The sequence below is a fragment of the Meriones unguiculatus genome, chromosome 6 (genome assembly GCF_030254825.1).
Source record: "Meriones unguiculatus strain TT.TT164.6M chromosome 6, Bangor_MerUng_6.1, whole genome shotgun sequence".
In the NCBI taxonomy this organism is placed as follows: domain Eukaryota; kingdom Metazoa; phylum Chordata; class Mammalia; order Rodentia; family Muridae; genus Meriones; species Meriones unguiculatus.
Window position 1 is genome coordinate 130,657,278 of NC_083354.1, and position 12,830 is coordinate 130,670,107.

Below are 12,830 nucleotides of genomic sequence, written 5' to 3' on the forward strand. Positions count from 1 at the left end.
TTACACGTCACCATAACACCCCATGGTGATTATGTGAATTCAGAATTAGCACCCACATATGAGTTTGAAACCAGCCTAAGCTTAAAAGAGCCTATCTCAAAACAACAAAAGGCACACAATACGTTCTACAGTTACAGCCTTACTAAAACACTGCTTTTCAGTCATTTGAGATGCCATCAATAAAGGTTAAATTTTAGACTCTTGATGACCATTTATGTATATGTCCATTTCTATACTTATTTCATTGTTATTTTTTATGAATGCTCATTCGAGATTGCATTCCTGCAGCCTCCAGGCTGCTTCCTACTTGCTATGAGTGGCTACATTCTCCTTACATTCATCCACTTTTGCAATAGTCTTAATTTTTATTCTTTTTTTCCAGATTGTCAAGTTAATACAGTAATAGTAATACTTTTTCAGTTAAGAGAAACAGATGTGGTCTTCAGGAGTTGATTTTTTTACTGTCTGAATATGTGCGGGCTTTCAAACAGCATTGCATTAGTGGCATCACTTCGGTGCTTGCAGAAGTGTGCTTGCTCTCTTAGGCTGGAGGGTGACACAGTAGTAAGAGCAGACACCAACCGAAGTTTTCTGTAGGTGACTGTGGTGACCGAGCCTCGCACTTCAGTGTTTTCCCTCCGCACTTTCTGGATTGTGGGTTGAACCTGTGTCTCGGCAGGCAGATAATAAGCTGATATAGAGAACCTAAGCCCTCAGTGTTTGAGAGCTGTGTACATTTGCCTTTAACACTATGTGCTGCATCTAGTCCTTCTGATAGAGATGCAGTCTATGGATGTGTAAAGAAAATTTAAAAAAGCATATACTTAAGCACTTCTCAAAAAAAAAACTGGAATCAACTTTAAGCGTTATCTATTACTCTTCCATTTAAATAAAATTTGGGAAGTCTGAATGGTGAACACACGTCTAATCTATTGTGAAATCTGTTTTTGAAAGTAATTTTTCACTAAGAAAATGGAGATAAGTGTATACCAAACCAATATGGTGTCCACTTGCGTCTGTGAGGGCTGGCTGTCCCTTCCGCCCCTGTTCAGTGCTGCTTCCTGCGGCTTCACTGCAGTCTCATCACATAACACCTACTCCAACTGTGCCTAGCAGAACCTGGCTGTGCACAGCTCTAATCACAGACTTCAAAAGGCTGCAACCACAGGGTGCCTTGAGAGGAGGATTCCCAGAGTCAGTCTGAAACATGGCAATGCTCTCTCTATAGCCCAGTGCTCTAACTGGCTAGCATTCAGTTTTGGGGTGTTCATAATGTTCTAATTTTTTTCATTTTCTTTTTTTAATTAATATCATTTTTATTTATTACAGTTTATTCACCTTATATCCCAGCTGTAGCCCCACCCTCGTCCCCTCCCAACCCCACCCTTCCTTCCTCCCTTATCTCCTCCCATGCCCCTCCCCCAGTCCACTGATAGTGGAGGTCCTCCTCCCCTTCCATCTGACCCTAGTTTATCAGGTCTCATCAGGATCTGATTTTAAAGCTGAATTTTATGTTAAGAATAGGTGTATTAGTTATTCACATACAAACACACAGTTTCTGAACTGGTGGCTGTGTATAAAACATGTGAACAAAGATAGCTGTCATAATACCTACTAACAAAGAGCTAGAAAGATTTCTGATTTGAATGATATGCTCTCCTGAACATAAAACCAGATGTCAAACTGACTGGAGACATTCCTTGATACAACTTTAATCCTGAAAAGTAGGGTGGCCTGTTGGAAATTAGCAGCGAGGATGCATCTCATTTGACTTGAAAAGGGAGTGATTTTCCTTATAACTAATTCGTTCCGACTAGACTGAGATTGGTTATATTTGATATCTGTGATGTCCACCTTACTCTGAGTATACTATTACTACAACTACTACTAACAGTAATAATAATGACAACAGTAATACAACAATTTAAATATTTGTTTTAAAATAGTATCTTTCTTTAAAGGTAAGTAATCCCCTTGGTGTATTCTGTTATCCTCATGTATAAATAGTAAAATAGTAGCTGATTTAAGCAAGTTACTTCTAAAAAGTTAACTCACTTTCAAAAACAAAAAGTTCTGTTTTTAATTTCGAGGTCATTCTATAAAAAGCAGTGTCAATTTTATAATAAAACCACAACAAAAGCAATAAATTGCATATAAAAGATAAATGAAATGCATTTTGAGATAGGTGTTCTGTTTTTTTGTCTGTCCTAGAATGATTGTGACTGGCCTTGAATTTGCAAACCTCCTCTTATCTCCCCTCCAGGTGCCATGATTTTAAATGTACATGAAAGTACCCAGTTATCCAATGAATATTTATAGGCAGCCATTTCAAATCCAAGTTCACTTAAAATATTTTTTAAAAAGTTGTACAGATGATGAAATACAGAATGCCAAATTATTTTCATTTTCTTTTGATTCATGTAGCAACACAAAGATTGAGTATGATCTCAGTAGCTTGTAAAGAAGCTAGAGAACAGAAAAAGCAAATAGATATACTAAGGAAAACACCGAAAACACTTAACAACTTTCTGCTTGGAGAAGATTCAAGTGTAGGTAGTACACATGCCAATGATCAAAAGCCAAAAATGCCCTAGAAAACAAGTTAGACTTAAGACATGACTACACATTAAATTTAAGACATTGATAAGAGTATTTCATTTCAATGTGTAAGCTCTATTCTGTGATACTGAACTGCTTGTTCTGAAAAAACATTTTGTAACTATTGAATTTGGTTATCAATGGAAAATATGAATGATTAGAAGTAACAGAACTGAAAAAAGGCAAACACCACATGAACAAACAATTCACTGCTCTCAAGGCTGGGGAGAGGGTCTTTGCTCCAACAAACCGTGACATTTGAAGGATTAGGATAAATGTGAAAATTCGTGTAGCTACTGGAGAGATGGTGCAGTGGTTAAGAGTATTGGCTGCCCTTCCTGAGGACCTGGCTTCAATTTCCAGCACCTATATGTCCAGTTCCAAGGAACCCAATACCTTCTTCTGACCTTACAGGCACAAGGCACACAAATGCAACACAAACATCTATGAAGGCAAACATTCATATATGTAAAATGATATTTTGAAATATTATTTAAAAAAATTTGTTAAGTAAAATCCCATGGAAAAATATGCTGAAAGTCTGAAATCAAATCTTAGGGTTATGAAATTCTTTCCCGTGGTCAACTATGTTATAAGATGTAATGAAATAATGTAATTAAAATTATATATTATAAAATAATATAATATGTTGTTATGATACAATACTATTATCAGAAATTATAATGGAAAATTCATTTAAAAAACAAAACACTGAAGTCTGGATTGAATGATACCTGAGTGTCATTTAATAGATGATATGAGGACATGGACATTTGCTCAAGGTTGCATGGTTATTTCAACCGTGAATTCTTTATAGAAATTGCACATACCTTCTTTCTGCAGTTATCTCAAAGTAACATCACTGGAAAGTGAATGTGCTAAAGGATTTGAGTAGTAACAAAGCAAGCCTTAACTCTTTCTGAAAAAAATATAATTTCTATTTAGATTTAAATTGCACAGACATTGAACAGGGACTGTTTCCTTATCACTTCATGGAGTACTATCTTTTCTTCTTTCGAAATCATTAGGAAGAGTTGTTAATGATAAGAGTTTAAAAAAGATTTTTTTTTTTAAAGCTGGATGAAGAGGCCTCGATGTGGGGTACCAGACCAGACAAGAGGCAGCTCCAAATTCAACGTCCGTCGAAAGCGCTATGCATTAACTGGACAGAAGTGGCAACACAAACACATCACCTACAGGTATAAGAGTTCAGTCCGACCCGGACACATTGTTTCACTGCTATTTGTTTCTATGTTTCGTTTGATAGGTGGTATTTTATGAATATTAACTACATGAAAGTACTTAGTAGTGTAATATTGTCCCAAGGAATTTACAAGTGCAATATGAAGAGAATTCATTGGCCATAAGGGGACCTTGCAAACATTCCTTGACATTGTTGATTTCTGCATTTTGTGCCTCACTGCTTTCAAAAACGCTAATATTCTGAGGAGTTTGAGATGAGTGTTTTAATAAAGTGTGTTCCATGACAAGTATTTATAGTCTAAAAGATAAACAAATAATAAACTCGGTAAGTCTGTCTCTTAAACAAAATGCCTTTGAAAAGATTAATAACTGTGGCAGCCACTTTGATTTTTTTTCTGTGATAATTATTGAAGTCAACATGCTTTCTGTGATGCAAAATGATGTCTGACCTAAGGTGACAGTTGCCTTATTGAAAATTTCAATGCTTATAAGTTTACCCACTGGAATAGTTGTGCTTCTAAAGTTGAAAAAAAAATAACAAACAGACTTAGCCCTGGCATATAAGAACAAGTAAAATGTCCAGAATACACAAAGAACTAAAGAAGTTAAACAGCAATAAATCAAGCAATCCAATTACAAAATGTGTTATGGATCTAAACAGAGAATTCTCTGTAGAGGAATATAGAATGGCATAGAAACACTTAAAGAAATGCTCAATATCCTTAGCCATCAGAGAAAGGCAGATCAAAACAACCCTGAGATTTCACCTTATACCCATCAAAATGGCTAAAATAAAAAACTCAAATGACAATACATGCTGGAGAGATTGTGGAGAAAGGGGAACCCTGAACCATTGCTGGTGGGAATGTCAACTGGTACAACCACTTTGGAAATCAACCTGGCACTTTCTCAGACAATCAGGAATACTGCTTCCTCAAGTTCCAGCTACACCACTCCTAGGCATATATCCAAAAGATGCTTAAGTACACAACAAGGACATTTGCTCAACCATGTTTGTAGAAGCTTTATTTGTAATAGCCAGAACCTGGAAACAACCCAGTTGTCCCTCAATGGAAGAATGTATACAGAAATTGTGGTATTTTTACACAGTGGAATATTACTCAGCAATTAAAAACAAGAAAATCATGAATTTTGCAGGCAAATGGTGGGATCTAGAAAAGATCATTCTGAGTGAGGTATCACAGAAGGAGAAAGACACACATGGTATATACTCACTTATATAGACCTATAAGATATGATAAAAATACTGAAATCTATACACCTAAAGAAGATAAACAAGAAAGAGGACCCAGAGTAAGATGATCAATCCTCACTGAGAAAGACAAATGGGATGGACATTAGATGTAGGAAAAAACAAGCAACAGGACAAGAGCCTACCACAGAGGGCCTCTCAATGACTCTACCTAGCAGTGTATCAAAGCAGATGCTGAGACCCATAACCAAACTTTTGGCAGAGTGCAGGGAATCATATGAAAGAAGGGGGAGTTAGTATAACCTGAAGAGGACAGGAGCTCCAGAAAGACCAAATATATCTGAGCACATATCTGGGCACAGGGGACTTTTATGAGACTGTATCTCCAAATAAGGGCCATGTATGGATATTACCAAGGACCCCTGTTCGGATGTAGCCCATGGTAGCTCAGTATCCAAGTGGGTACCCTAGTAAGGGGAACAGGGACTATTTCTGACATGAACTCAATGGTGGGCTCTTTGACCTCCCACCACCCCCGAGGGAGAAGCAGCCCTGCTAGGCTGCAGAAGATGACTTTGCAGCCAGTCCTGAAGATACCTGATAATCCAGGGTCAGATGAAAGGGGAGGAGGTCCTCCCCAATCAGTGGACTTGGAAAGGGGCAGGGAGGAGATGAGGGAGGAAGGGTGGGATGGGGAGGGAATGAGGTAGCAGGATAGAGCTAGGATACAAAGTTAATAAACTGTAACTAATATTAAAAGAAATTTACAACCTTTAAAAAAAGAACAAGTAAAATATGAGGAACCTGTTTGTCCTTGGGAATACATAGCAAAGTGTAGGTTAAATAATTATATAAATGTGATACTTTATATGAAAAGGAAGGAACAAGACATGCAAAAAAAAAAAAAAAAAAACAAATCAAGATTTTCTAAGCCATTCTACAAAACCAGGGGGTCTTCTTAATGAAAAGAATCTTTTAGCCAAGACCCCTAAGGAGATTTGAAATAAGTTGTCAAGCAAAAGAATAGAAGATAAAAGTAATTGAAAAGAGAGTATGCTAAGAAATACCTCAATCAAATTAAATGATTAGAAGGGAAATTTTGTAATTCTTGCTGTTTTTATAAATAGATCTTAATTAAATGTTTAAAGAAAACATTAAAATGATTTCTTTTGGTTTTCTTTATATGCACCTATAATATGGTATTTATTTTAGATGACAAACATTGTTCAGAGTTACTTTATGTTCTCATATTTTCCTCCCTGATGGAATGAAACTAGATAATTGTTTTAGGCAAATTTTGTCAACTGCTCCTCAGATATTTAAAGGCAAAATAACCCTCATTCTTCCCATGAAGCTGGTATTTGCTGTCATTTAAATTTCTCATGGGGCTATTCATTTAGTTTCAGAAACACTTTGTATTACACTATTTGTGCTTTCAAAGGGAAGTTTAACATTACTCTAAGAAATGACTATATAATGCTGTTTATTTCTTCGCAGTAATGGCAATATTAATGCCTGCTGTCCAATGAGCCTTCTTTCGGTAGTGAACTTTGTTCTCAAGCAGTGCAGAGTGAAAAGTTTAGAGACTGATTAAAAAACCCTCATATAAAGTTGTTATACAAAGCTGCATTTATTCAGTCCTAAGGAGGGAAAAGTTTTTTTTTGTTTGTTTTTGTTTTTTTTTTTTTCTCAAATTTGGACTTCTTAATCTTTCCTTGAGATAAAATTTCCATTTTTAGTAAAAACGGTTTGCTACTATTATTTTACCTCCTTATTGCCAGGTTTTACATAATATTTCTTAGGTAGATTTTTTTTTTCCTCCCTTAGTCCATCTGGGCTGATCATATACTTCTTTGTCTCAAATAATTTTCGATGGAGCAGGTTCTGGTTGCAATGAATCTACGTCTAACTCCAAAACCTCCTTTTTTTTTTTGTGAGAGTTTGGAAAAATGTCTCAATGTACGCCTCTGTTCTATTCTAGTGAGAACAAGAACGTTGCAACCTGTGAAAATCATTTTAAACATGTGTATTCTCCACAACCTGTCAACACTTTTATTTTATTAATTTCTTTTTTTACAATTTATTCATTTTATATCCCAATGTAGCCCGCTCCCTCATCTCCTCCCAGTCCCCATGCACACACCTTCCCCTAGTCCACTGAAAGGGGGAGTTCTCCTCCTTGGACATCTGACTGTAGCTTATCAAGTCTCACCAGGACTGCCTGGATCCTCTTCCTCTACACCCTGACAAGGCAGCATCATCAAGATAGACATTACCTGGGAGTAAAGGGCTGGTTGGCGTACTTTTAAAAAACTCTTTCATTAACATTTTTCATCTCTTTTTCCCTACTTTAACCTCAATACCTTCCACCTCCCCGAACACCCGGTAGAAGAGAGAAAAGGTTAGTGGGAGAGGGGGTGGAGTTCTTTTAGCTACTTCCTGTTTGTTAGGGTCCTAAAGTTCCTTGGAGCCAGTCCAATCCTTGTTTCAGGAGATCCCCAACTTCCTGTCTAACGACATCAACAGCAAACTGGAGCCACAGAGGGAAGCAGCCGCAGCCTTGCTCTTTCTCAGAATTTCTCTTCTATGGGCCCTGGCGTTTATTCTCTCTCCAGAGTCCTAAAATTTAACTGTCTGCAGCTGGTAAAGAGCTCTTCTCAGAGGCGAATAGTTTGCTGCTGTGGACTATCTGAATCAGTCCCACATCACACACAGGGGATTAAAACAAAAACACGAATATTTCCACAACAATTAGAAAACATAAGAATTTAAACAATTAAAACTATTGTCACTTATACGTTACATATTTTTATTCATAAAACATAATTCTAGGCAATTACAAAACAATAAAAATTATGACCATCTTAAATAATATGAGATTTTATTTTCAGAAAATATTTTAGACGAATGAATTTTATACAAGCAGAGTTTCTGTTGCTGTAAATATTTTCTTTAGTGTGGTACATTTAAAAAATATTTATTTAAGGGGGAGTTAGTAATACATGGAGAGGACGGGAGCTCCACAAGGACCAACTATATCAGGGCACGGGGTGTTTTCTGAAACTGACTCTCCACCCAAGGACCATGCATGGATATAACGTAGAACACCTGCTCAGACCTAGCCCATGGCAGCTCAATATCCAAGTGGCTTTCCTAGTAAGGGGAACAGGGACTGTCTCTGACATGAACTCAGTGGCTGGTTCTTTGACCTCCCCACCTGCCGAGGGGGGAGTAGCCTTGCCAGGCCACAGAGGAGGACATTGCAGCCAGTCCTGATGAGACCTGATAATCTAGGATCAGATGGAAGGGGAGGAGGACCTCCCCTACCAGTGGACTTAGAGAGGGGCAGTGACGAAATGAGAGATGGAGGGTGGGATAGGGAAGGAATGAGGGAGAGGGCTACAGCTAGGATACAAAGTAAAAAACCTGTAATTAATATAAAAAATAAAAATTATAAAAAAGCAAAAAAAGAGTCAGTGAAAAAATATTTATCCACTTTATTCCCTATTGCTGCCCCTCATTCCTCTTCTCCTATTCTCACCCTCTTCCTCCTTTCCCCCCTCCCCAGCCCTCCAGAAAAGGGAAGCCACCCCGACTTGTCCTGGCACATCAAGCTGCATCAGGACTAATTCCATTCTCTTCCTCTGAGGCCCAGCAAAGCATCCCAGATAGGGGAAAGTGATCCGAAAGCAGGCAACAGGTTCCATGTCAGAGATAGCTACTACTCTAGTTGCTAGGAGAACCTCATGATGACCTAGATGCCCATCAGCTACATATGTGTAGGGGTCCTGGCTCTGGTCCATGCATGCTCTTTGGTTGGTTGTTCAGTCTCTGTGAGCCCCCTCCCTCATTCTCTCCCAACTCCACCCTTCCTCCTTCATCTCCTCCCTGCCCCTTTCCAAGTCCACTGATAGGGGAGGCCCTCCTTCCCTTCCATCTGACCCTAGCTTATCAGGTATCTTCAGGGCTGTCTGCAATGTCCTCCTCTGTGGCCTACCATGGCTGCTCCTCCCTCGGGGTGGGGAGGGGGAGGTCAAAAGAGCCACCATTGAGTTCATGTCAGCAATACTCTGTCTTCCCCTTACCAGGGAGCCACTTGGATACTGAGCTACCATGGGCTACATCTAAGCAGGGGTTCTAGATTATATCCATACATGGTCCTTGTTTGGAGAAACAGTCTCATAAAAGACACCTGTGCCCTGATATATTTGGTCCTTCTGGAGTTCCTGTTCCCTCCAGGTCATACTAACTCCCCCTTCTTTCAAGATCATCCTGAGTGAGGTATCCCAGGAGCAGCAAGACACACATGGTATATACTCACTTATAAGTGGGTTCTAGACCTATAAGATAGGATAAACATACTAAAATCTGTACAGCTAAAGAAACTAAGCAAGAAAGAGGACCTGGGTTAAGATGATCAATCCTCACTTAGAAAGACAAATGGGATGAACATTGGAAGTAGGATAAAACAAGCAACAGGACAGGAGCCTACCACAGAGGGCCTCTGAAAGACTACCTAGCAATGTATCAAAGCAGATGCTGAGACTCATAACCAGACCTTCCACAGAGTTTAGGGAATCATAAGCATTGATTTTTATGAATTGCAATTTAATTGTAGTCATACAAAATGTCTTTTTCAACTCACTTTTCCCTACTGAGATTTACTTAAGATTTTTTCACATCTTTTTGTGGCTTGATGGATCATTTATTTTTATTACTAAACAATAGTCCACTGTAAAGATGCTACAGTTTATTTATTTATCCACCTATTGAAGCCACCTCAGTTGTTTTCAAGAATATAACTAGTATAAACAATTCTGTGCAAGTTTTTGTATGCATATAAATTTCTGTATGGTTTGAATAAGTACCAAGAAGAGTGGTTGCTTATTGTACATTAAAACTGATGACTCTTTATGAAACTGCTAATGTAGCTTTTCCTATTAGCTCAGTGTTCCATTTTGAATCTTCACCAGTGCTACCTGAAAACTATGTCGGCTATAACAGTGAGCAAAAGTAGGGCGTCGTGTACGCTAGTCAAGCATTCTATCAACTGAGCTATATGCCCAGCTCCAGTTTCAGTCACTTTTGAAATGATTTGTAAAAATGTGCACATTAATTGCATGTCTATTCATTAATGTAGAGACTTCCTCTTTCCCAGCACCATTGCTGAAAACACCAGCATTTTAAAAACTGTATTCCTTAGACTCTTGTTATAGATCAGTTGAGTTCTGTGTGTTGGTCACTCTCTGGCTTGATTTCTTCCATAACATACTTTATATGTAAGCTCTAACTCAACATCACACTATCTCAATTATTAACCTAAAAGTTGTCATAATATCTAGAAGTTTTAATTACCTATATACTTTTTTAAAGTAATTGTTGATTATACTGAGTTTCTTGAATTGCAGCATCAACTTCAAAACTCATGTCTTATACCTATGAAATAACCAGGTCTAATAATTTTATTTAACATTGCATTATGTCTACTAATGAAGTAGCAAAAAACTAAAACTTTAAACATATTGAGTCTTCCAATCTATAAACTTTACTTTCTTATTTATATGTTTACATGGTTTTGAGAATTTTATACTTTTTCTCATAAATATATGTAATATTATAGAAAATATTATATGTAAAAAGTAATTAATATGCTTTTTATTTAATGGTATCTTGAATATTATTAACAGGTGAAATGTTCTTATTGTTTTGTAGTATCTAAAACAGAAGTATAAGAAGTGTATTCTTTCTCTAATAATTTTCCTTTCTCTATGTAGATGTGAATTTTTGATCTTATCTCTGAAGAAGTCTTAAAAATATTGTCAGGAGAGTCTATTGACAAATGTTTCTTATTTTTTTTTTTGAATCATTTATTTTTTTCTACTTCAATTTTGAATCCTAATTTAACTGGATGCTGATTTCTAGGTTGGTGTGGTTTTATTATTTATTATCTAAGCACTTTAAGCATGCTGTACTACTTTCTTCTTATATTTTTTGAAGAAAACATTAATTATAATTGTTTTGTTGTTGTTGTTCCTCTTCAGATATATTTTGGCATGGTTGGGGACCTCTTTCATTTAATCTGAGTTTTGTGGATCTGTAGTTTGTTTTCTCAAACATTAGCAAATCTGTTCTTGTTGCTTTGAAAGCAAACTTTACATCTATTTTCACATAGTTTCTGGATTTTCTCTTCTGGTTTCATTGTTTTTTCCCTGTGCTTTGCAGTTTAGGCACTTCTTGCAGTGCTTTAGAATTCACTGTTTTTGTTTTTCTTTTTGCCCAAAATGAGAATTTTGCTGCCATTCTTCTTTTGATTTGTGTATAATACCATATCTTCTTGTACTTTCTGTCCTTTTCTTAACAGTTTCTATCACTTCTCTCTCCCACTCACTCCCTCTCTTCCTCTGTAGCACATGCTTACACTCCTTATATTTTTTAATGTTAGTCACTTTTTAAATTAAGATTCTAACACATTGATACATTGCTTTGAATACCTAGTTTGATAGTGCCAGAGTTTCAGCAGTTTTTGAATCTTTTTGTATATTTGACCTTGTCTTTATTGATGATATAGTCTTCAGTATGAGGATCATTCAATGATCAAGCTTTTGACTACAGACTATAAGTAATAAATAAACTGTAGCCCCAAAGTTATCTATGAGCCTAGAAAATAATAAATATTTACTCTTCATATTATATGGTTGCACTTTTATGTAGCCAACATTTAATATTTTTAGATTTACACAGTAGAAATTTTTTGTTGTTGTCATTTGATTTTTTTATTGTTTGTTATTATTATTTACATTTTATCAACTCTGCATCCCAGCTGCATCCCGCTCCCCCATTCCCTCCCAATCCCACCCTCCCTCCCTCAGCTTCTACCTGCCCTTTTCCAAGTCCACGGACTGGGGAGGACCTCCTCCCCTTTTGTCTGGCCCTGTTTTATCAGGTATCTTCAGGGCTGGATGTGAAGTCCTCCTCTGTGGCCTAGCAGAACTGCTCCTCCCTTGTGGGGTGGGGAGAAGGGGAGTTAGTATGACAGGGAAAGGATAGGAGCCCCACAAGGACCAAATATATCTGGGCACAGGGATTTTTTCTGAAACTGTTTCTCCAACCAAGGACCATGTATGGATATAACCGAGAACCTTTACTCGGAGGAAGCTCGTGGTAGCTCAATAACCAATTGGTTTCCCATAGTAGGGGGAACAAGGACTATCTCTGACAGGAACTCAATGGCAGGCTCTTTGACCTCCCCACAGTAAAATTTTAAGACTAATGACTTTATTTTACTTTTGTGATCCCATGATCTCCCTTTGCCTCTGTCAAATTTCTCAGTTACAGGAACAGGTGCATTAAGAATTACATGTTTCCGTGACACCTGTGCTTTGTGTCTTTACGTTGAGCTCGCACTGTAGATCTGAAGTGCACATGTGAGGTTTATCTCTGTCCACGAATAATATCGCAGATCAGGTAGTGCAGCATATTTTGGAAAATCCTCAGTGTATGACTTCTGAAAACAAAAGGACTTTTTTTTTCAGTTTAAGGAGTATAAACGTTTATTATTCTACATTTTCCTTATTACTTTATTCTTCCTATAGCCACTACTTACCTAAAACTCATACTAAGATAATATTATTTGTTTCATCATTTAAGATGACCTTTTATTTGAAATGAAGTTAATATTTTAATTATACTTTGACTACCCAATGTCCTTCATAGTTCTCCGAGAATATACAGTGAAACATATTCTCTGTATCCCTCAGACCATCACTCTTAACCTGTTTCTGTCTATACTCTGTGTGACTAAATGAAAGGATTTTTT

The 12,830-nt window shown here is 37.2% G+C and overlaps 1 protein-coding gene across 1 annotated transcript in view; it reads left to right on the forward strand.

The window, feature by feature from the left end:
* The window catches only part of Mmp16 (matrix metallopeptidase 16), a 255,964-nt gene that overhangs the window by 131,168 nt on the left and 111,966 nt on the right, over nucleotides 1–12,830 (forward strand). The window contains exon 3 of the mRNA XM_060386026.1: nucleotides 3,675–3,797. Coding sequence (XP_060242009.1) covers nucleotides 3,675–3,797 — 123 coding nt within the window. The remainder of the gene's footprint in view (nucleotides 1–3,674; nucleotides 3,798–12,830) is intronic.